The following is a 24,932-nucleotide window of genomic DNA, read 5'->3' on the forward strand; positions in this document are numbered from 1 at the left end:
CTCTGAACTTTCATCACTCCAAACTTTTAAGTGCGTATGGGAGGCATGAATATACGTTTCGTCCATGTAAATTATGTCGCGATTTTCCTCCCTATACTTTCGCATCTTTCTCAGAAATTCTATTCTAAGCAATCTTATAGGTTGACATTCCATTAATATTTTCCGGTTATTACTAAATTTTCTCCAGCGAAAACCAATTTTGTGGATTCTTTTACGCAAAGTCTTTCTACATCCATGATAGCCAGTGTCTTCTACAAATTTGCTGTGTATTGTTTTTAACGTGGGGACCGTCTTTTCTGTGATGTGATGGTTTATTACGGTTCTACGCAAAACTCCTAAATCAGCGTTGTCAAGAAGAGTGTTTGTTTTTCTCTTTTAACGTCTTTTTTTGGGTGTTGAAAACATTTTTGCTTCGCCTGTTTCCATTCGGGTTGCCTCCTGCTTAATTCTGCGAATACTCCTTAGGGAAACGCCCGTTGCCGCTGCAACACGGTCTTGAACCTTCAAAAGAAATTATTATTTAAAAATCTGTCTGCCATATTTTAATTTTCCATTAAAGCCCTTTTAATTTTCTTTTTAAAGATGTATCACACTTGCAGAACATAGAAGTAATATACAGGGTGCAAGCTAATAAAAAATTTCGGCTGTAACAGTGTTAAAGTTTCCATATATTTTAAAAATTTGCCACTATCATTCCTTTATGAGATAAATTAGTTTTTTTATTTTAGGTGACGATAGAATATTTACATGTTTTATTATTATTTTATAGAAACATTTTTTTTTTAATTACAATAATAAAAGATCAGATAATAAGAATCAGTTTTTCACACAGTAACAACGTTTAAAACAGCGTCAGGCAACTTAATACAATACTTTAAATTTAATGCAAAAAAGAGCTATATCCTATAGAAATTTGTTTATGCAAAAGAGTTAAATAATACAAATTTTGCAAAAATATCAATATAAATTAAACCACAGCTTTATTTAGAAATGTCAAATTGTTAAAGTTTACCAAAAAATAATAAAAGCTTATCATTATTTGAAATCAAAAGTAAATTTATGAAAAAAAAATTAAAAACATACTTTTTGTAGAGGAATACTAACTTCACCAGCAACTGCTTCTGCTTGCATGAACTTCAATACATTACTAATTATCTCACGACTTTGACCGTTCAACACTTTTTTCGTAACTTTACTTGTAAAAGCCATTTTAAAAATAAAAAAACCAACGAAAGGTCACTATTTTAAATTTTTCACAACTAACTTTAATACGCCGATGTAAACTCTCTAAACACTCCGAACGCACAAGTAAAAATGAGCTCTCCAGCTGGAGACCCCCAGGGTCTTGCTCCGCGCACCCGATTCTCAGAGGCCACGACTATTTGGTTGACCTGTAAGTGTATAACGCAAAGCTCTCTTTTGAAGTCTGAAAATTTTGTCAAATTGAGTAGTGACACTATACACACCCCAAAAAGGAAGGGCGTAAAATACACTGTTATAGAGGTTGAGAGGCTAAGCTCCTTGGAAATTGATCTTAGCGCAAAACAAGCGGAGCTTAATTTTCTTGTCAAAGGGTTAATGTGCATGTCCCATTTTAACGACTTGTCAACAGTAAGCCCCAAAAATTTCACTGAGTCGGCTTCGTCAGTGGTTGCGTTATCCAGTACAAAAGATTGCAAATTATTCTTATAGGACAAAAATTTAGTTTTTGGAGATGTTAAGGCAGATAAGATTAGAGTCGCACCATGCTTTGATAGAAGTTAAGTCACTTGATATGATTTTATGAAGTTCGGCAATATCCGGATTACTCCAGGTAAAACTAGTATCATCCGCGAATAGGCAGGTTCTTCCTTTAATATTCAGACTAGCGATATCATTGATAAATATGAGAAACAAAATAGGGCCAAGCACTCAACCTTTAGGCACTCCACATTCTATTGGGTTGCAAGAAGACATCGTAGCATCAATCCTCATAAACTAACTCCTGTTATTGAGATATGACTTAAACCATTCGAGGGGCATAGAGGTATGCCCCTCGAATCCCGTAGTGTTACAACTTTTTCATTAAGATATCGTGGTTTACGCAATCAAAAGCTTTGGAAAAATCACAGGAGATTGTTGCCGTAGGATGTTGGTTGTTTAAGCTACAGTATACGTTATTAAAAAGGGCAAACATAGCATCATTTCTGCATTTGTTATTTAAAAATCCAAATTGTTGAGGAGTGAGTATTTTAAATTTCAGTAGAAATGATGGAGCCTTTTTTTCACTAATCTTTCAATAATTTTTGATAGTGTGGGAAGAAGAGCAATTGGGCGATAGTTGGAAGACTGATCTTTATCTCCTCCTTTATGTAGAGTGATTATTATTGCCTTTTTAAGGCAGTTGGGAAAAACTCCTTTTTGAAAAGACATGTTGATTAAATTTGTAAAATGATTTAATGTACACTCTGGCAGGTTTAGAAACATGTTCAACGTGAGTCCATCGGTTCCAGAAGAGCTCTTATTTTTGGTTTCCCTAATCGTACTGCGAAGCTCAGGTAATACTATTAGCGTAAAGAAAAAACTGTCTTCATCTGCACTAGAAAGATAAGAAAGTGGATCATGGGTAGGAGCTATGGTACTCATTAGATTCTTCGCTACATTTACAAAATAATTGTTGAGAATCTCAGGAGAAGTAGAGATAGTATTGGACTTAAAAGGTTTATTTCTCAGATTATTAACAATCGACCATGATTCTTTAGCGACATTACCAGACTTTGCCAGTCTCCTGTTATAGTAAATGTCTTTTGCCGCTTTTAGAGTCCTTTGATAAATTTTCTTATATAGTCTTACATAGTCATGAAAGAAAGCGCTGTCCGAGAATTTTCCAAGATTGAATAATGAACGCATGTTCTTAGCAGATGTACGTAAGCCTTGGGTAGACCAAGGTTTATGTTTTTTCAGTTTGAGAGGCCTTAAAGGAAAGGATTTGTGAGACAGATAAATCTAGAGAACTCTGAATCAACATCAGAAGAGTGGACATTCCAGTAAGTAGTTAGACACAGGTGCTTGAAATTTAGAAAATTTCGATCTGAGAAAATACGGCCTAATTTGCAGGGAACATTTTTAGTTTTTGATATCATGGAAAACTTTGTTAACACTGCTTCATGATCTGAAAAGCCTGAGTTTAGGACAGTACAGTACAGTACATCAATGAAATCCGGATCAAAGGAAGATACGACATAGTCAATTGTACTCGAGCTGATTTTAGTTATTCAGGTTGGTGATTTAATGTGCATGATTAAGCCAAATGAATCAAAAATAGACTGGAGAGATTCCTGAGCCGCACACACACTGGAAAAATCAATATTTAGGTCGCCACATAAAATGATTTTGCTGTTTAAAGGCAGAGACTTAAGCAAGCTTAGTAATGTTTGAATGAATATATTTACATCCGCGTCAGGTGTTCTATATATACAAATTACATGAAGATCATATTTATTACTATAGATAATGGAATATTCAAATAGTTTTTCAGTTATTAAATTATCGAACTCGGTTACTACTGAAAAGTCGTTGCTTTTAGACATTATCAAGGTACCTCTATGAGATACATTTGTTTTATTAAATCTGGCCACTGTAGAGTAATTGTTAATAAAAAAGGGCTCATCGATATTTAACCAATGTTCAGATATGGCAACGATATCAGGTAAATGAAGCTATTCTCACAAAAGAAATAAATAGTCAGTTTTGTGTCTTAGAGACTGAATATTTAGAGAGAAAATACTAAGCTTGCCATTGTCCAGTATTTTAGAGGGTGCTTGATCCTCTTCTTGAGTAAAGTGACTTTACATAAGAAATAAACAACTTATATCACACAATAATATTAAAAAAAGTAAGAAAATAAACCAACATAACTCGAATAAATGTAAAATTATACTGGCATGGGCAAAAACAAATTCCGGTACCAAGCAACGATTGGAGATTCCGCGCCTACTTAGAAGATATTTATTTCGCCGTAGTTGTCAAACAAAATGGCATGAATCTTACAGAATTCGGTTAAAATATTTTTTATAACATATTGTATAAAAATTGTTGATTCTGCCCCAATGTGCGACGTTTCGTGCGCACTTTACCACTATACTAAAACATGTTAATTCCTACGTGTCTTGTCTTGTGTAAAGAAATATCTCTTTTGACGTGGGCTTTTCCACGACCAGTTTTCTGGGTTGTTTTCTTGCTCTCCTGAATAAAACACCGTTTTTAATGCAGTTACATATTTTAATGACGATGTGATAGTAATTTATACAGGGTGTTTCAGAACTATGGGATCAAACTTCTGGTGGTTGTTTAGTGCAATAGAAGAATCCATTTAAGTATAGGAACCCATGTCCGGAAATGCGTCACTAAGCCACTACGGTCCTAAGACGCGTTAGAAATTATAAAAAACAATAATTACCTAAATAGGATCTGCTGCATTTATTTTTACCTTTTGTACATGATACCATAACAACAATTGTTTAAAATCAACGCTTATCAATGTCAATTCTCAATGTCATGTTTAAAAATTTTAAAGCTTACAATTTTTAAACATGTATTGCTAATGGAAAATTTTACCATTCAAGAATTGGCGGATATGCATTTGGCATACGGAGCAACAAACTGCAATGCACGAGCAGTATCGCGGTTATATCATGAACGTTATCCCGAACGACAGCATCCTGGATACAAAAAGTTTATTGCGGTTCATCGGCGGCTCGCTGACACAGGCATGTTTAAGACCAAGATGCATGATACTGGTGTTGCTCGAACCGTAAGAACGGTCGAATTTGAAGAAGAGGTGCTTCAGCGAGTTGCCGATGAACCATCAAATAGCACACGTGACGTCGCTAGGAATATGAATTCGAGTAACGCTTCTGTCTGGCGGGTACTACACGAGCAACAACTTCATCCTTACCACTTCCAGAAAGATCAAGGTATGACTGCAGCCGATTATCATCCTAGAGTTCAATTTTGTCGATGGCTTCTGAATCACATCATTGCACAACCAAACTTTTTACGATATGTTTTGTGGACCGATGAAGCCTCTGTCACAAGAGACGGTATTTTTAATAGTAGGAATAGCGATGTTTGGGACGAAGAAAATCCTTATGCAATTTTTCCAGGAAAACATCAGAATCGTTGGTCTGTCAACGTATGGGCAGGCATTGTTGATGATTATTTAATTGGGCCATACCTTCTACCGGAACGGTTAACAGGACCTATTTATCTCATTGAAAATGTTCCACTAAACGTTAGATAGCAAATGTGGTTTCAGCATGATGGAGCATCGACTCACTTTACTGTACAAGTACGCGAGTATTTGGCTCAGCGGTTTGGGCACCGTTGGACTGCCAGAGGTGGAGCAGTTTCTTGGCCTCCTAGGTCACCCGATTTAACGTCGCTTGATTTTTTCTTGTGGGGACATGTAAAGTCTTTAGTCTACGAAACTCCAGTAGAATCAGAGCTAGACTTAATTGGACGAATAACAGCAGCATTTGAAATCATTCAAAACGAGGATCAAATTTTTAGTGTAGTCCGCCGAAATCATGTGCGGCGTTTAAATTGGTGTATTGAGGTTGGAGGAAGACATTTTGAACAATTGTTGTGATGGTATCATATACGAAAGGTAAAAATAAATGCGTCAGATCCTATTTAGGTAATTAATATTTTTTCTAAATTTAAACGCGTCTTAGGGCCGTAGTGGCGTAGTGACACATTTCCGGACATGGGTTCCTGTACTCAAATAGATTCTACTGTTGCACTGAACAACCCCTAGAAGTTTGATCCCATAGTTCTGAAACACCCTGTACAAAGAGAAAGGGTGTAAAGTGCACACTCGACTTGAGTAAAAAACAAAAGTGACTTATGACAAGAATGACAAACAGATCCAGTGTCGGGGTTATTAAAATTATAGTGTATGTAAATACATTGGCGTACTAATTTGCTCTTCGCAGAAGGTCTTATGCAAATGAAATTATGATTTAAATTAAAAGTAAAAGAATAAGTAAAGTCTAAACAATATCCATGTATCGTCCATTAAACCTAGATGTTTTTTCCATCTAAATATTTTTATGCACAAAGTGCTCGTTGATTGCTTAAAAGCAATGTCCCAAATCCATAGAAATATTTCAAGCAGTGTAAAAGTTATAAATAAAAACTTTTTTAATTTCAACACCCTATATCTCTGAGAGGAAGCATTTCTCGGCATATGTGTATATTATAAACTAGGGCTTATTTGTGACTTAAAATACTTGGTTAAAATTTCTTGGTTAAGATCCACCCTATATATTACTAATATAGATTTCTACTTGTTATTTTTTGGATAATCTGTGATCAACTTTCAGGTAGTTGACAAACTGGCTGGAGAATCGAGAACAACTGTCTAATTGAACTATCAGCAGGTACTGAAGTTTCCCAGGTTCGTTTTACTTTTGAATTCAAATGTATACAATTAAGCCTTTGTTACTAATTAACATATTGTGGCCAAACATTTCAATATTTCTTAAAATTAACTTTTAAATCAATGAAATGTTTATTATTAAGCAAATCCCAAAAATGTAATTTCTTTTTGTTACAGCCAGTGGAATCTATACACTTGTTACTTAATTAATATAAATGGACAAGATTAATTATTATTAGAGTAAGGGCGACAAATATGGAATACTTTTTTTAAAACTGCAAAATTATAAGAACGTTTTAATTTTTTTAACACAAACATATTAAAAGTAATTAAAAAACATGTTATATTAAGCTATTATAACTTGTATTTGTAAAAAATAAAAACGTTTCAAAAATCGTAAAAAAAACTAAAATATTAATATTTCCCCTTTTTAAAAATAGGGTCCCAAATATGGAATACTTAGAAAAATAAACTAAATACTAAATCTATTGGCAGAAATCGCAAATATAAATGCCAGATACATATGAGGTACATTGCAAATGACACCATGAGTTGCAGTATTTGTACTGTATCCACTGTTTCTCGGATTTTTTGCTTTCGCCAGTACATAATGAATCATCTGAGTTGTCATCTGCCACAAAGTCTTCTTCAGAAGAGCTACTTGATTTTTCTGAACTGTATCCCAAATTTTTTGTCCGACGCTTAGCTTGACTTCTTGATGAGATGGCTGTTGACGTGCTGGGAGTATCGGAATCAGTCAAGCTTGTTTTACTCTGCCCAATTTGTTTTTTTAACTTGAAGTTTTGTTGTAGTTGAAATAGATGCTTTTGCGGACGATTCGAATTCTGTTTTGTAAGGTGACGCGGTTATTACGGCAGCTTTCCCTGCTTTTCGTCCTTGGTTGCTGGTTTTTTTACAAATGATTGGGACAGGCGAGACCATCTCAGGAGTTACAATATTTGTTGGTGGCGTCGGATTTTCAGTATCTTGAGGTACTGGAAGAGGAACAACAGCATCAAATTCATTTTTTTCGATAGTTTCGGAGGCAAGAAAGTTAGATTCACGAAAGACATTTAGATTAAGGGGAAAAATTCCGGTGGCTTTAAAACCATTAACAGCAATCTCACCACGCTGAACTATTAAATAAGCCTTGCCGAAAATTTCCATCAGATCAAATGCAGCTACTGGTCTGGCATTTTGTCGTACCCACGTTCTTATCTCCTCACTGTAATGAGCTTTGAATGGTTCTATAAAAGATTTGTCAAGGGGCTGAAGTTTATGTGTTGAATGTGGCGGTAAGCACACAATCGTAACATTATTTTCTCTGGCCATATTAATGACATCAATATTGCGAGTATGCGAGTTATGACCGTCTAATACGAGCATAACTGGAGATTCAAGTGTAGGCTTTACTGTCACTACAAAGTGTTAAGTTTTTTCTGGGGAATATAACTAAGGGTGGAACAAAATTGAGGGGTTTCTGGGGAAAAAAAAAGTCAAAAAAGAAAAAATGTGGCAAATTAGCAAAAACTGATTTTGTTGCTTATTCGGCTGTGAGACCCAGTTTTTTAGTTTTAAGTCTATGTAAGAAGGCATCTTATATATTTTAAGGTGTATTTCAAGAAAAAAATCGGATTTGTGAATAAAATAAAATACAAAAAAGTCGTGACAAATGTTGTTTTTCGGGAATTTTGTAGAAAGAAGCTTGTAAAACAAGAATTATTTTCAGGTTTTTTAAAATACTTTGATAAATTTAGTAGATGCTTAATTTTGGATTGTTTTAGTGTTACTGATTCCTTGTAGTTTTGCGTCAAACGAAGTTCTCTTGGCAAGGATTTGTTATTTCGTATGTAACTACGTTCCCACTCTCCAGAATAACTTTGTCTTGCTAGTACATATCCCGGTTCATTTCTGTCATACTTAAGCATTTTTGCTGTTTTAATTTTTACCGGTGGTTTTGGGTTTTTTAGAAAGTATGGACAAATATTGCTTGATACATCAAATATCATGTTTGAGTCTACGTTAACAAGTTCATATGGGGATGGTTTTTCTCGTGCTTCCTTTATAATCTTGTCCCATTCTAAAGGTACTTCAACTGTTGCAGTTTTCTTGTGTTTTTGTCAATGAGAGAAAAATCTCTATCATTTAATAAAAAAGAATGTCCTCTAACTGGAAATATGTGGATAATACTTTCGAACATCTGCAAACAGTGAACTAACACATACAAAAAACGCATAAGAACATAATTTTTATTTTGCCCAGCACACCCATCGCTGAGCAATATTAATTTTTTTGTGGTAACTTCATGGCTTTTTAAAAAGTGAAAAAGTAGAGAAGCGACATCATTTTGTCCTTTTTTCGCAACACTTTCGTCATAGCAGTACATTGTTGCATTATCATTTCCCTCATTATGTATTCCAAAAACATAGTACCACATCTGAATGGCGTAAAAAACTTCATTTGTGCGAATATGGGGAACTGGTAAGTTCTGCATAAAATCGAAAGATATGCAACAATCATCGTCAAATCGGGAAACTTAAACATCAGAGAGCAGCATTGAAACATGTGGAACGCAACAGCGTTGCCAACTCAATTTCAATAAAAAGTGACTAATGTTGTTTTTCCCAGAAACCCGTCAATTGCCCCCTGCACTCATACAAAATACTACTGTAATTAGTGAGCCTCGTTCTGTAATTAGTAAGTCATGCTACCAATTTGTCGTTTACCTTTACGTGCAATTACTTCTGGTATTTTTGAAGGCACTATAGAGAGACCACTCTCGTCAACGTTGAAAACGCGGTCTGCTGAATAGTTTTGTTTTTCATATTCATTCGTTAAGATGTAAAAAATGACTAAACGTTTTCTTTGGAAAAGCCCTTGGCTCTAGCGAAAGATGTGCCTGTAGGTCTTCTAAATGACAATGTATCTGAGTGCCGTCTCATAAACAGCCTAAGCCAGCCTTTTCCAGCTGTTTCTTTGCCAAAAGGATTTGGCAGATTATTTTTAACAGCAAGCTGATATGCCATATTCCTTATGTCGTTTCTGGTTAAACCAAAATACATACTTACTTTCCATATAAAGAGGGTACCTTATAAGTTCATCTTCTAGTTCTTTTGTAAGCACTGTTGGTCGACCTAGTTTTGTTTCAGCAGAGATATCTGGATCTTCGTTTTTCTGACAGTGTCTAAAAAGGGTTGTTCTGGGAACATTGTAAGTTTTGGCTGCCTGCAGGTACCCCATTTTCTGTTCCTTAACAGCACAAATTGCTTGTATCATATCATTTTTTTCGTAACATTTTCTTTTTCGATTACCTTTTGACGCCATACTGAAATAAAAAAAAATCACATAGTTCTATTTCATCATATAAAAATTGAGGTTTCTAACGCAGAGTACAAGCACAAGATTTAATAGGTTTACAATGGCCTCTCTTCTGTTTATTACTTTTTTTTTGCTTTTTTAGTTACAATAATTGTTATTGATATATTATTTAGTATAAAAGCAAATTTAGAAATGCTTTTATAGCAACAAAATATCACTATTTTAGTATTCTTAATGGGATACTAATATGGAATACTATTCCATCTTTCTGGCTCAAAAAATTCCATATTAGTGACCCTCATAACCTAATCTTATAATATTCTAAAAAAATATTTCTATGTTAAAAAACAAACTTACCTAAAAACTATTGTAAACTATGATGTTTGAACTGTCACAAATGCACAACAGTTTGAATAAAAAATAAGTATTTTATCGCTAACACACGGAAACAGCAAGATCTGCAAAAGTTTTATGATGCCGCAGAAAAAACGACTGTCTATGGTGAGCTAACAAATGGACCGATCGAAAAAAAAACCTTAGATGAATGCACTTCAACACTTTCAACGTGCAATTAATAGAGGGCGCTTGCTACTTTTTCTGGTTTACAACTATTTCATATTACTGACCTATTCCATATTTGTCGCCCTTACTCTACATTAGACCTTGTTTTGATAGTGACCATTGTGTATTTTAAGTTCAAAACTTCAATTTTTATATATAAAGGTATATAATAATTTAATACATTCCTGATTTATATACCATTTCTCTGTGAAAATGTAAAATTTCTTTTAAAATTTAATCCGTTTTTTCATTGTAGTCTTTTTTATTGAATATTAAAATATGATAAAGAAATGCCATATATATTATCAAAATTGGGAAAAAAATATTAAAGAAATTAAACTATAAGTAACTAGACTGTTACTATGTATTTTTTATATTTTATTTTCTTTGTAATTGTTTTCAATTAAATTCTTATTTTTTACTATACGTGTTTTTTTTTTTTTTAATTTTAATATTTTGGAAAATGCTTGTAATAAAATTTATACTGTACAAACAACCCAGCAAGGTTTATGGCAGTCAATGTGAACACTTAAATAAATCGTCTGATTCGGATACTTTTCTTTTTAGGAGACGTCCACAGCCTAGGGAGGGAAGGGGATCATCAAACCGGACTTGGGGGAAAGGGGGATAAAAGTAATAAATAATGAATAGGGCGTCCATCGGAACTTTCTAATTCTGAAATTTCGCACCCGTTGAGCGCATACGAAAACTTTTTAAAACTCCCGCCCATTAATGATATCCCTACAGGACGTATAAGAGGGAAAGGGGTGGGTTGAATGTTTTTTATATACGCATCCTTGGGAGTATTAAACAAAGTATTTTATTTTTCGTTTCGCAAAGTTATCAGATGATTTCTGGATACGGTTAATAAATAAGTAATATCTCTAAACTTAAAGCAATATGTCACAATCGCACTCTTCCTTGGGGAGATTCACTTATCCCAAATATCAGAAGGATGAAGCTCTGATGGAGTCCTTTCTATGTTATCGGACTCCATTTTTGTTCCTTTATTTACAAATAATACACTTAAACTAAAATTACATATGTTTCTTAAACTAGTTGACGTTATCTGCGTTTCCAACGAACTTTCCTTCTTTCTTCGAGATGTGGATAATAGCATCGACTACTGCATTCGCTTATAGATGCTTTCCTTAAGATTGAGCAGTTTTTTTAGTTTTTTCAGTATCGGTTTAGCAGTCGTACAGAGTAGACGTCTATACTCGTAGGAGGCGCCGGTGCTCAGTTTTGTTTTGTTTTGATTCGTTTTGATTTAATTTAAATTGTTTTGATCTAGTGTTGCGTGTTTACATTAACGTGCTATATTTTCGCGGTACAAGTGTTTCCTAAAAAACTAATTAAGTTCCTACATCAGTAAATGTTTTTGTTGACTAAATTTAAAATTATCTGGCTACCATTGACCTTAACTTGAAATAATTGAACATTAACCGTAGGACGTGCAATTGTGTGTTTTGTTGTACGTTTGTTTCCTGCGTTGGGTTTAAGTTCAAGTTACTGTTTACTTGCAGTTCCTGTTTTTACCATTAATATTTATTTTCATTTAATAATATTTACTTATAATCTAAAATGAACCGCAGTTTCAAATATTGTCAAAAGAGGGATTTTCCAAATTATTGCTGCATCTCTTGTATTTCAATGTTCCACCCAAGTTGTCTGGAAAGAAATTCTGATGCCATAAAACTGGGAGGCTACAGGATTTTATGCTCACAAAGATGTCAAGATGATTTTAATGAAAGAGATCAGGAAGGAAAAATTAATGAGCAAAAGATTTATGATTTGTTGACAGAATTGAAAGAGAAGGATAGACAATTAGACATATAGAGAGAATAAGAAGAAACAGCATGGTTTTTGAAGATGAAGTGTCGGAGGCCGAAAAGAAGTTTTCATCATGCCTGGAAAATCTGAATAAACGGAATGAAGAACTTAAAGTTGAATTGGAAAACTTAAAAATTAAAGAAGGTGAATTGTTGGCATTACTGAAAGTGAGTGAAATGGCAAGTCTTAAGTTCAATTCACAAATTAGCGAGCTAAATATCCTAAATAAAAATTTAATTGTAACGATAAAAACATTAGAAAATGAGTCTTCAACCTATAAGACTGAAATAAACTTGCTACAAAAAGACGTAAACGACTTAACTAACTTAAATAAGAAGATGTTAGACTCCGTAAAGGTGTTGGAAGTTGAAAAAGATACCTGTTATTCCGACATTTGTGCATTGAAGTTACAGTTACAGATATCTAAATCTGTTGTTAGGCCAAATACACCTGACGATAGTCGACCTCGGCTTCTCTTTGTTGGTGGAAATTGTAGCAGAGTGTTCCTAAAACATTTACGTTTAAAGTTTGAAGCTTACTACAAGGTCCAGTGTTTCCTGAAGCCGGGCAGTTCAAGCAGTGAAGTGATAAGGACAGAATCAAATTTAGTTAAGGACTTTACGAAAGAAGATTTTTTAATAGTAATGTTAAATGAAATTTGTTCTTCATCTGATGTTTTAAAAAATTTAATTCAAAATCATATTGATCCAAACACTTTAGTGATGACAAGCCCTTATACTTATTTAAACCATAATGTTATCTATAATAGTAATAAGGCCCTTTATCGTACTTTTCATGCAAATAATATTAATCTGTATGGGATCTTAGAGTCTAATCACGCCAGTAACTTTGGTTCAGACTTGGCATCATTATTACATGCACATATTTTCAAATATTTTAAAATTAATATTTCATCAAATAAATTGTCTTTGAATCATCAAATTAATGAGTCTGAACTGATTACTGATCTTGAATTGAATTCTTCTTTTTTATAGACATGTCCACAAAGGTTGAATCTCATTCATGTTCATATTCTACTAGTACGATTGAAATTAGCTCTTCGAAAAGCTTAAGTATCTTTATTCTTAATATACAATCCCTAAGAAACAAGATGGATGAGCTTCATCTTTTGCTGGACACATGTAATTTTTCTGATATTGTACTTCTGACTGAGCACTGGTTGAGGCCTAGTGAATGTTTTTTAATATCTGATTATGTTCCTATATCAAATTTTTGTCGTCAACAATCTATACATGGAGGAACCATGATCTTTGCTAGGCAAACAATTGAAACTTTTTTTTGTAATATTGATAAGTATGATAATCTTCTGTTAGAGAATGTTTTTGAATTCTCTCTTTCTTTTTGTAAGCGTTTTAATTTATATACTCTTTGTGTTTATAGGCCACCTACAGGAGATATTGCTATGTTTCTGAACAAACTTGATTCTCTTTTATCCCAGTTGTCCCTACACTCTAAGGTTATATTGGCTGGTGACTTTAATATCAACTACACTGATGAAACCTTGCCACGTACTTCTCTTTTAAGTATTTTAAATTCTTACGACTTGAAAATGCACGTTCTTTCTCCCACACGAATAACTTCTTCATCTGCAACTACAATTGACTATTTCTGTACAAAGTTTGATGACGTTTTATGCACAGTACTCCCATCTGGTATTTCCGACTATGAAGCTATTCTTGTTAAAATGCCATATAATACTGTATTATCTTCATCTCATTATATGGGAAGAATTTTGGAGAGAAATTTCAATGCTTTTTCCGCTGCTACAGCTTCGGTCAATTGGAATGCACTTGAAACGGCTTCTGACCCACTTACTTTATTTTTTCAAGGTCTGTGTGATAAGATCAATCAGCGCTTTCCTAAAATGAGGCTTAAAACTAAGAAACGAAAACCATGGGTTACAAGAGGCCTTAGAATTTCAGCTAAAAACCTCCGTTTTTTGACTAAATTGTGCAAATATACCACAAATGAAAATATCCTTGTATATCATCAGAAATACCGTAGTCTGTACACAAAGACAATTAAAGCAGCAAAATCTAATTATTATAGGGATCGCTTAAATATGTCATCAAATAGGCAAAGAGAGTGTTGGTCGATTATTAATGATTTTAGACATTGCCATAGAAAAGTATCTGAACCGGAGTTAAGACCTGACATTTTAAACGACTATTATTGTGTTATACCTAAGATCTTGCTCAAGGGCATTCGTAGTAACATTGATCCCTTACACTATCTATAACAAGTGTCGGTTGAGCATTCATTTTTCTTTCATCCTGTCGATCTTATCGAAGTAAAAAATGAAATCAAACGCCTAAAAAACCATAAATCATCTGGAGCTGATGGGATATCTTCGAGGTTGTTACTCTTTTTGCCTATGCCTGATTCAGCCTTAAATGCTTTAGTTTCTGCCATAAACAATTCTTTACATATTGGCATTTTTCCTTCATGTTTAAAAGAGGCAGTGGTTATCCCTCTTCATAAGGGTGGAGATTTGGATCAGCCTTGTAATTTCCGTCCCATTTCTATTTTTGTCTACCCTCTCTAAGATAGTTGAAAAACTTGCAAAAAGCAGAATTTTGTCCTTTTTACATCCTAATGGCATTTTGTCTGCAAATCAGTTTGGATTTCAAGCCGGTAAAGGGACTCATGATGCTGTTTTTAGCTTTTTGGAGAGCGTCTATGTGTCCTTGAATTCTGGAGAGTCATCGGCGGCAGTGTTTTGTGATCTATCCAAAGCATTTGACTGTGTGGATTATGGAATACTGTTATCTAAGCTCGATAAATATAGTTTTAGGGGTGTAGCGTTGCGATGGCAAGCCATCGGAAAACTCACTTAAGAGTCCTATCTATCAAATCGTACTCAGAAGGTTACAGGGTCAGGGCGTTTATCTGCTTCTAGATCCCTAAAATGCGGCGTTCCCCAGGGTTCAGTGTTGGGACCACTGTTATTTTTACTGTATGTGGATGACTTGAGTTCATTGAAACTGCAGGGCAAGGTGGTTCAGTTTGCTGATTGTATCTTTGATTGTATCCTTGAAGACCTTCAGATTTTATCAGGGTGGTGTGCTTCCAACAGGCTCGTGTTTAATGTAAGAAAGACGTCTATTATGGGGTTTAAGTGCGATGTTCAGGGTCTGATGTTTGACGAAAATTCCCTCTTGCAGAATAAAGAGTGCTGCAAGTTCCTAGGAATTACTATTGATGGTCGCCTTCAGTCTGAAGATCCTATTTTACATTTAGCTGGGAAATTATCTTCTGGATGTTTTGCAGTAAGAATGGCAAAACAAGAGCTGGGAGGGGTGGTTGCACGTTCAGTGTACTTGTCACTTATTAAATCTCATAATCGGTATGGCTTGCCTTTTTGGGGTTTAACCAATAAGGGGCTACTTATCATTGTCTTTGTTATTCAAAAAAAAACAGTTAGATGATACCTGTGTTCTGCTAAGTTAAGAGATTCTTGCAAACCCCTTTTCATTTCTGAAAAAATTCTAACTCTTGTTTTACTCTTTATCTTAGAAACAGCTGCTCTTATTCACAAAATTCCCAAACTACCTGTACGGGATGCGCTGATAAAAATAAGGCACAACTCTTGAGGCACACTTTAATAAATTTCTCTTAAATTTTAGTACACAAATCGTGAAATTAAAGGAGAAAATACAAAAATGAAACGTTCTGCTTTTTAGTCTAAAGCCGTCTGATGTCACTCGGACGGAGTGGGGCGCTTATGAAGTACGTTTATGAAATCTAATATGGCGCTACAGGTATAAGTATAATAAAATAAAATAAATTTATGGCGCACATTTCTAATATTACACTTTTGGATATAACTGCTCGTACATATCGCCGACCTTGAAACATAGAGTTGTTTCAACCTTAAATCTAACAAATACTTAATTTTCAAAAAGTTAACACAAATTTCAAATCTTAAATTCCAAAAAAAAAATTAAATTTAAGCTTAAAAGGAATTAAAATAGACTAACTCTAACACAAACATCTAACACGGACATAAATCAAAAGAACTTACAAAGTAAGTTTATGTCGATTGGTTTCCTGTAAATTGTCACAATCGGGAGAGGACAAATCTTAGTTAGCGGGCGCTTGGAATAAGTTCCGTCACCAAACCGCACCGAAACCACTCTTACTATTTCGTCACGTCCGGGATATAATTCAGTCACTCTAGCCATCTTCCATTGAAGAGGTGGCATATTATCGTCTTTCACAATAACTAGATCACCAGTAGACACAACTCTAGCAGCATTTTGACACCATTTTTGTCGGTTCTGGAGCTCGGACAAATATTCAAAATACCAGCGTTTCCAAAAATGCTGAGTAATCTGCTGGATTCTTCTAAAATGGGTCAGAGGATTCTGTTTCACTTCAATGACATCAGGATCGGGAACGGATACCAGAGGTCTTCCAATCAAAAAATGGCCTGGTGTTAATGGCAATACATCATCAGGACTGGATGACATTGGACTAATCGGCCTTGAGTTAAGGATCGCTTCAATTTGCTGAAGTACGGTAGTAAAGTCTTCGTAGTCTAGTATTGTGTCACCGATCACGCGTTTCAAATGCGTCTTAAAACTCTTGACTCCGGCCTCCCACAAGCCACCAAAATTTGGTGCACGAGGTGGAATAAATTTCCAATTTATACCATCATTAGCCAAACTTGTTTGAATAGATGTCGATTGATCTTTAAAAAATCTTTTTAGTTCCGAATTAGCACCTGTAAAATTGGTACCATTGTCCGAAAAAATGTTCAATGGTTTACCTCTTCTAGAGACAAATCGTCGTAAACACGCCAAAAACGCATCACTGGACAGGCTAGTTATCAGCTCTAAATGTATCGCCTTCGTTGCCATACAAACAAAGACACATACGTAAGCTTTAATAGGCTTATAATTCCGCGTTTTTCTGTCCCTTAATAGAAAATAACCAGCATAGTCACAGCCAGTATTTAAAAAAGGAGAACATTGTTTAAGGCGCTCAGGAGGTAAGTTACCCATTAAATAAGTGTATGGTTTAGGTTTAGTCTTAAAACATATAATACATCTATGTACAATTCGTCTGGCTAAATTTCTACCTGCAATGGGCCAGAAATTTTCCCTAACTGCGTATAAAAGTTGTTGGGGACCGCAATGAAAAAGACGATTATGTTCATTTACTAAAATTAACTCAGATAATTTATGCTTGTTATGAAGAAGGATCGGGTGTTTTTTAGAAAACAATACGTCAGATTGTTGCAGTCTGCCTCCAACACGCAAAATATCATTGTCCAATATTGGCGACAAAGAAAGTATTTTACTAGAATTACTGATAGAGCCCTTATTTTTTAAATCATTTAATTCTGTCCGAAATGACTGTAATTGGGAAATTTTTATTAATGTATTCATAGCTTCACCTAATTCTTTACATTGTAATTCACCGGTTACACGATTACTCCTTTTATTTCTTGAATTAAAAATAAATCGTTTGCAATATGCTATAACACGTTGCAGTTTTGTTAAGCTCGAAAATTTATCAAAAATGTCCCAATTATTTTTTGATACATTAAAATGGACTAAAGTCTTTTGTTCAGGAATGTCTTCATCCACGGATAAACAATTCTGTGGCCACGCAGATTTTTTAAATTTTAGCCAAGAAGGACCTTCAAACCAAAAATCATTGTTAATTAATGATTCCGCAGAGACACCACGGGAAATCAAATCTGCCGGGTTATCAAAGGACCTAACATGGAACCAGTCGTCGGGATTTGTTTTTTCTTGGATAAAACTCACCCTATTTGCCACAAACTTTTTCCATCGATCGGTGGAGCCTTTAATCCAACATAAAGTTATAGTTGAATCGCTCCAATAAAAAACTTTATGAAAATCAATTTTTAAAGATTCCTTTATTTTTTCACCTAGCTTACACCCTATAACTGCACCAGCTAATTCTAATCTAGGTAACGTAACTGGTTTTACTGGGGCCACTTTACTTTTAGCTGTCAATAACTTACTCGTACATTGATTTACGGATTCACAACGGATGTATGCGCATGCGCCATATGAACTTTCAGACGCATCAGAAAAAATATGAAGCTCTATGGAAATAGAATGAACATTAAAAACATGTCTCGGGATTTTTATTTTATTGAGAAACTGAAGGTCTTTGCAAAACACAATCCACTTATCACGAATAGGGTTTGAAACTTGTTCATCCCAAGAAAATTTAGATTTCCAAAGCATCTGCATTATTAATTTTGCACGAATTATTATTGGACCTAAAAGTCCTAAGATATCAAATATTTGACCTATTGTTGATAAGATTATTCTTTTCGTGATACTAGAAAAATCAGGAAAATGTGAAACTTGATATTCGATGGTGTCGGAATGCGAATTCCAATAAATACCCAAGGTTTTATTGTTTTCACCCTCACCTAGATGCAGAATGCTAACATCTAAAGAAGAATCTATGTTTAATTGATCCAACAATTCTATTTTATTTGACAAGTACTTGCGTAACTGAAATCCTGCACTTTCTAAAATTTTACTAACATCTCTTTGAATCGCAAGTAATTCAGATTCTGAATCAGCTCCGTAAAGCAAATCATCAATGTAAAAACAATGTTTAATAATATTAGATGCCACGGGATATTTTTTCTCATTTTCAATAGCAAGTTGTTCTAAACAACGAGTCGCTAAATATGGAGATGACGCTAAACCGTAAGTAATAACATTTAATTCATAACATTTTAGAACATCGGTTGGTTGTTCTCTCCAGAAAATTTTCTGATATTGCCGATCAGCCTTATCAATAATTACTTGTCGATACATTTTCGATATATCAGCGTTAAGGACGTAAGCATGTCTCCTAAAATTTAAAATAATGGTCAACAAATCATTTTGTACTGTAGGTCCTACATGTTGAATATCGTTTAAAGACAATCCGCTACTAGTACAAGCTGATCCATTAAAAACTACTCGTAAACGAGTGGTTAAACTAGTCGTTTTTATTACCTCATGATGGTTCAAAAAATAACCAACATTTTCGCACTTATCAATATTTTTTGAAATTAAAGACATATGTCCCAGCATTTCATACTCTCTCATAAAGTCAATATACTGGTTTTTAAGATTATCATCTCTTGATAAACGTCTCTCTAAACAATGAAAAGCTCTAATCGCATTTTGCTTGGAATCGCCAAGCTGTTCCTTATTTTCCCTAAACGGAATTTTAACTACAAAACGACCCTCACAATTTCGAGAAAAATTTTCTTTAAAATGTAAATCACAAATATCATTATTTTTACAAGTATTCTCACACTGTTCAATTTCCCAAAATCGCGTCAAATTTTTATGTATTTCTTCCTCTACTGTCGAAAATAAAGAAACGCTTTTATCACAAATCAAAGAAAAATTTAACTCACCACCCAAAATCCAGCCTAATTTAGTAGATTGTAAAGTTACATTTTTGCATAACTTAATCTGGCCTGATTGTAAGATTTGATAAAATAAACTAACCCCACATAAAATATCTATTTCCTTTTTTATATTAAACTCAGGGTCTGCGAGCTTTATATCTGAAGGAATATTTAAAAAACTATAATCAAAACTCATTATAGGCATAGGTCGTGTAATTTTAGGTAATATTAAACACGAAATTTCCTGCGAAAAATCACCCAAGTTTGAACGTAAAATTAAACTTGTTTTATAATTTGAAAAAACCGTTTCGCTATTACCCACCCCGGTAATAGATACATTCGTTTTTTGTTTATTTAAACCCAGTTTATTAAAAAATGATTCGGTTACAAAATTCGATTGTGAACCGGGATCCAATAAAACTCTTGCCTTGACACAGTGGTTGTTTTTATTTAGAATTAACACTTCTGCTGTGGATAATAAAGCATATTTATTAGATTGTTGCCCTAACAATGACAATCTTTGAATCTCTACATCGTGGTCAGCCAAAAAATGTTGATCGTGAACGTCGCACGAAGTTAAATCGTCGATCGTTGCTTGCGTCGAGGTTAAAATCAGCTGTTCCTCTGTTTCACCGGTCATCTTCGCGTCGGAATCGGTGTTGTCGCTACTACTCTGCAAAGTATCTCGATCGGGCCTACTATGTTGACTAACGACCAAGGTAGGACGCGGATCAGAATGTAAAATCGAATTAATATGTTTCAAACAATTTCTACATGGAGATTTTTGACATTCTTCCACTGTATGATTAGGATTTAGACAATTCACGCATAATTTTAATCGTTTTACTTCCGAATTTCTTTTCGCAATGTCAAATTTATTGAATGTAATACACTTAAAAATGGAATGGGACCCTCTACAATAAAAACACATAAACCTTTTATTATCTGTCGTTACAAAAGAATTGACAACGGGTTTATTTTTCTTATAATCGAATTTAAACGACTGCCGATTATTATCACCCTTTACAACTTGTAATTTTTCTAAGAGTTCACATTTCTCTTTCAAAAAATCATTAACGTTTGACATTGTGGGAAGTGCTGCGCTATATTTATATGCTTCCCAGTCGCGCCTAGTACGACTATCAAACTTACTGGTTAACAAATAAACTAACAAAATTGACCATTCGTCAGTATTTTGCCCTAAAGAATTTAAACTACGCAAATTTTTCGTAAACGTATCAAACAAATTGCGCAAGTCAGTGTAAGATTCCCTATTAAGAGACGGTGCATCGAAAAGTGCTTTAACATAATTAAAAATTATCAATTTATTATTTTCGTATCTCTGTTTGAGCAACGAAAACGCTACATCATAATTTTGCTCAGTGACTTGTATGGATTCGATTAACTGTGCTGCTTCACCTGTTAAATGCGCACGCAAATAATAAAATTTTTGAACACTGTCCAGTGATTCGTTCTTGTCAATTATTGAATAAAACGCATCTCTAAATTCCAACCATTTGTCGTAGGAACCAGAGAACTTTGGTAATTTTAACTCAGGGAGTTTTACCGAAATTTTACATTCCCGAGTACTATTTCTAGAAACATTACTGTCACCAGAAACGTGACTATTGGTACCATTTCTACCGGCACTAAACTTTGAAACAAGTACTGTGGCTCGCGAGATGGCATTAAAATACTCATTTTCAAACAAATTTAACTGTTCTTTTTCGGTCTCTGACTTATCACTAAGTGGGACAAGCATTTCAATCTCATCATGACACGCTAAAAATTGATCATAAATGGGTTGAATTTTATCTAACCTGGCACCAACTTCTGTGGATTTTTCCTCAGTGAGATTTTCAGAGTCAATAGTTTCAAGATAGTTTCGAAACCTAGTTAATGTAGCCTTTATTTGGCCTCTTTTTACTTTTAATTTAGCTAATTCTTCTGACATTTTGATTTAAAAGGTATAAAAAATACCAAAAATAAATGTAAATAAGTAACAAAGTAAAATCAAGAAATCGAAGAAGGCGAATCGTGTCAGATAAGTCTGTCAAAAAGTCTGTACAGCAAATCAAATATTCCTACTCACAGTTTTCCGCCCTGGAAGTGAGCTTATAGAAATTCCTAGATATCAGCAAATATGTGATCGTCGTCACAAGCCGGCAACGTTGCGTCGAACGCCGCTCGATCGCTTCGAACTCCGTCGTCGTCGGGCGGAGCCGCTCGCCTTGCCCAAAAAAAAATGGACGCGGTCGAATTTACCTTCAAGATAATTTACCTTATTTCTCTTGCCATGTGGCTCGAAAAGGACCAAAATGTACGGGATGCGCTGATAAAAATAAGGCACAACTCTTGAGGCACACTTTAATAAATTTCTCTTAAATTTTAGTACACAAATCGTGAAATTAAAGGAGAAAATACAAAAATGAAACGTTCTGCTTTTTAGTCTAAAGCCGTCTGATGTCACTCGGACGGAGTGGGGCGCTTATGAAGTACGTTTATGAAATCTAATATGGCGCTACAGGTATAAGTATAATAAAATAAAATAAATTTATGGCGCACATTTCTAATATTACACTTTTGGATATAACTGCTCGTACACTACCCTCTGACACTGGCCATTTGACTCGTCGTGTAAATGATGTTCCCCTACCTATTCCTACGTCTTCCCTTACCAAAAACTCATTAATTTACATAAGTAATAATAAAGAATAATAATAAAGAATTAAAGACGCTTTTATTGGCTAAGGCATATTATAACCTGGATGACTTTTTTAATGATAGGTTTTAACCTTGGACATGTTGGAAAGTTTTTTTTCCTTTTTTCTTCTCTAGTTTTGTCAACAAGTTTACGTTTATTTAGTAATTGATTGTTTTATTTAGTTATCTTTAATTCAAGTATATTTAAAAAGTTGTTTCTTCTTGTGTTTAATTTTGTTCATTGTTTTGTCAATTTTTGAAATTGTATTTTTGTTTTGTTTTTTTAGCTTATAGGCTTGTACAAAAGATTATTCTTACGTAATATAGCACATTTTCTTTCTTTCTTTCTTTTATGTTTTATATTTTATCGATTAGTATTATCCCAGGCCTATTGTTACTTACTCTTACGTCGTAGTACAGTGCGATCCCAATACAATTTGTGATGCTCATTTTCAAGAACTGCATCCGGTTTATAGTTATAATATGGTACCTTGGCTGCTGATAAGAGGTTTAGTTTTTCTGCGAGCTCTTGATGCAGTATCTTTGCAACTAGATCGTGCCTTCTTTATATTTCGTTGGCACAATTGCAAGTTTGACATCCACCGGTGACATGCTGAATGGACTTGTCTCACATCCATATCTACATTTGTCACTTTCTACCGTCGAGCCACCTACGACAAACTTTAAATAATTTCTTGTTAGTAATATTTGGTCTTGGATAGCAACAAAAAACCCTTCAGTTTCGGGGAAAAGCTGCCCCGAAGTCAACCAGGAGTTCGACACTGCAATGTTTCTTGGTGAACTCGTGAATATGCCTTCCATGTAGTGGTTTTCCCATCCAAACTTGAATTTTTTCTTGCTCGGTGCTATGGTGAATGGGTAGCTCAGGCTCCTGGAGTTTTTAAGTGGTGTTACTTCACATACGGCACGATAAATGTCTGATGTTTCAGCCTTTCTAAGGAAATAGGATCGCGAGTTACTAATTTGATAAGTCATTTGCCTCTCTATGTCGGCCATTCCTCTTCCCCCAAATGTCGAGGTAGCGTAATTTGTTCTATGACTCTGCGTAGGTGATGCTTATTGGCTTTCGTTAGGAGTATATCTTCTTTGCAAATTTTCGATGTCCGTTTTAGTCCATCCGATAATAATAAAAGAGTTGGTTAGTGAACTGATTACATATGTATTTATAGCTTGAAATAAGTTTCTGCTATTAAGACTTGTTTTAAGGAGTAGTCGCTTTCTTGTAGTGAACTTAGAAGTCAGCTAATTTTCTATAGTTCTATGGTATATTCTTTGCGCCTGCTTTATTCCTAGATATTCGTAAGATTCTTCTTCGTCCATAACATTAGTTATCAGACCGTTTTCTATCTGAAAGTCATACCTGGTTGTAGTTCATCCTTAATAATGTCCACAGTTCGGCCCAGTTTAAAGGCCATTCCTATATAATCAGAGAATTTTTCCACTATCTTAAGCATTTGTGTTGCCGCAAGAATTTTTAAATCATTCATATAAAGTAGATGGCTTAGTCTTGTTAGTTCTCTATTATTCTTTTTTTAGGCCAAATCCGAACCTAGTTGAATTGAGTTGGCTAGATAGTGGGTTCATGGCAAAGCAGAATCAAAGTGGACTTTGGAGGAATCTCCCTGGAATATACCCCTACTAATAGGAGTCATATCAGTTTAAATGCAGTTTCCATTAGATACAATTTTAAAAAGAACATTATGTGGTTATCTAATTTGTACAATTTAATTACATTAATAGGCCATTTATGTGGAACTGCATTAAAAACTTTTCGGTAGTCAATGTATGCGATAAAAAGGTTTCTCTTGTTGTTGCCTGATTGCAAACTACGGAGTCGATAATTAGCTGTTCTTTACACCACTCCATGTGGTACATCCTGTCTATTGAGCCGCTATGATGTTATTCTGGTCACAATGTCTGTAAATACTATGCAATGCAAGATATAATTAGTTCATAGAGTGTGGGTAAGCATGTTATTGGCCGGTGATTCTTTTGGCAGTCTTTGGACAAGAGGTAAGTGGTACCTTCTGTTATAAAAATTAGGCATATTCTGAGAAGTATGTCGTTTAAAAGATAGGTCAGTTGTTGATGTTTTGACCACAATTTCTTAATCCAGTAGTTTTGGATGTGATCTGGGCCTGGAGCCTTCCAGTTATGTATCTTTTAAGACGTTAACCACTTCGTCAACTGAAAAGGGTAAAAATGCCATTTGATTATATGTTTGACACCTTGCTCGTTCTTCAACCACAAGCACTAGGTGTTATTAATTGTGTGCCCAAGAACTCCTCGATGTTTTCTTTAGTGGGGTTGGGTTGGGTTGGGCAGTATCGTTCAGCTTTCAATAAAATTTCTTCTGTGAACGTAAATTATTTTGTTTCCTTTTATTACCGAAATTAATACCTTTTTAAGCGACCTAAAAAATATACAACTTCTGTTTAAGGGTGTCTAGACATTGTTTTTTTTTCTTTCTTTTTTGGCACTGGTTAAACCAGCTTCTCTCTTTATGATAAAGTAGGAAAAAAACAAATAAATAAAGAAAATTAGTTCAAATTTAAGACCAATACTTGTTCCGGAGTAGTTTTCTGTGTTCTGATGTGTATGTTGTTTGGCCTGATGCATTATTTTCTCTACTCTTTCTTACACTTTTCTGGT

General features: G+C 34.5%; 1 protein-coding gene across 5 annotated transcripts in view; it reads left to right on the top strand.

The window, feature by feature from the left end:
- The window catches only part of LOC126740755 (vesicle transport protein GOT1B), a 53,568-nt gene extending 42,847 nt beyond the window's left edge, over positions 1–10,721 (top strand). For 2 of the 5 annotated variants that reach the window (XM_050446916.1, XM_050446919.1), the window contains one exon: positions 6,366–10,721. In XM_050446916.1, the coding sequence (XP_050302873.1) occupies positions 6,366–6,407 (42 nt within the window). In that variant the 3' untranslated portion in view covers positions 6,408–10,721. The remainder of the gene's footprint in view (positions 1–6,365) is intronic. The other 3 variants (XM_050446921.1, XM_050446918.1, XM_050446920.1) reach the window with 3 other exon arrangements.
- The last annotated feature ends 14,211 nt before the right edge of the window (positions 10,722–24,932 follow it).

Source organism: Anthonomus grandis, chromosome 9 (genome assembly GCF_022605725.1).
Source record: "Anthonomus grandis grandis chromosome 9, icAntGran1.3, whole genome shotgun sequence".
Classification (NCBI taxonomy): Eukaryota; Metazoa; Arthropoda; class Insecta; order Coleoptera; family Curculionidae; genus Anthonomus; species Anthonomus grandis.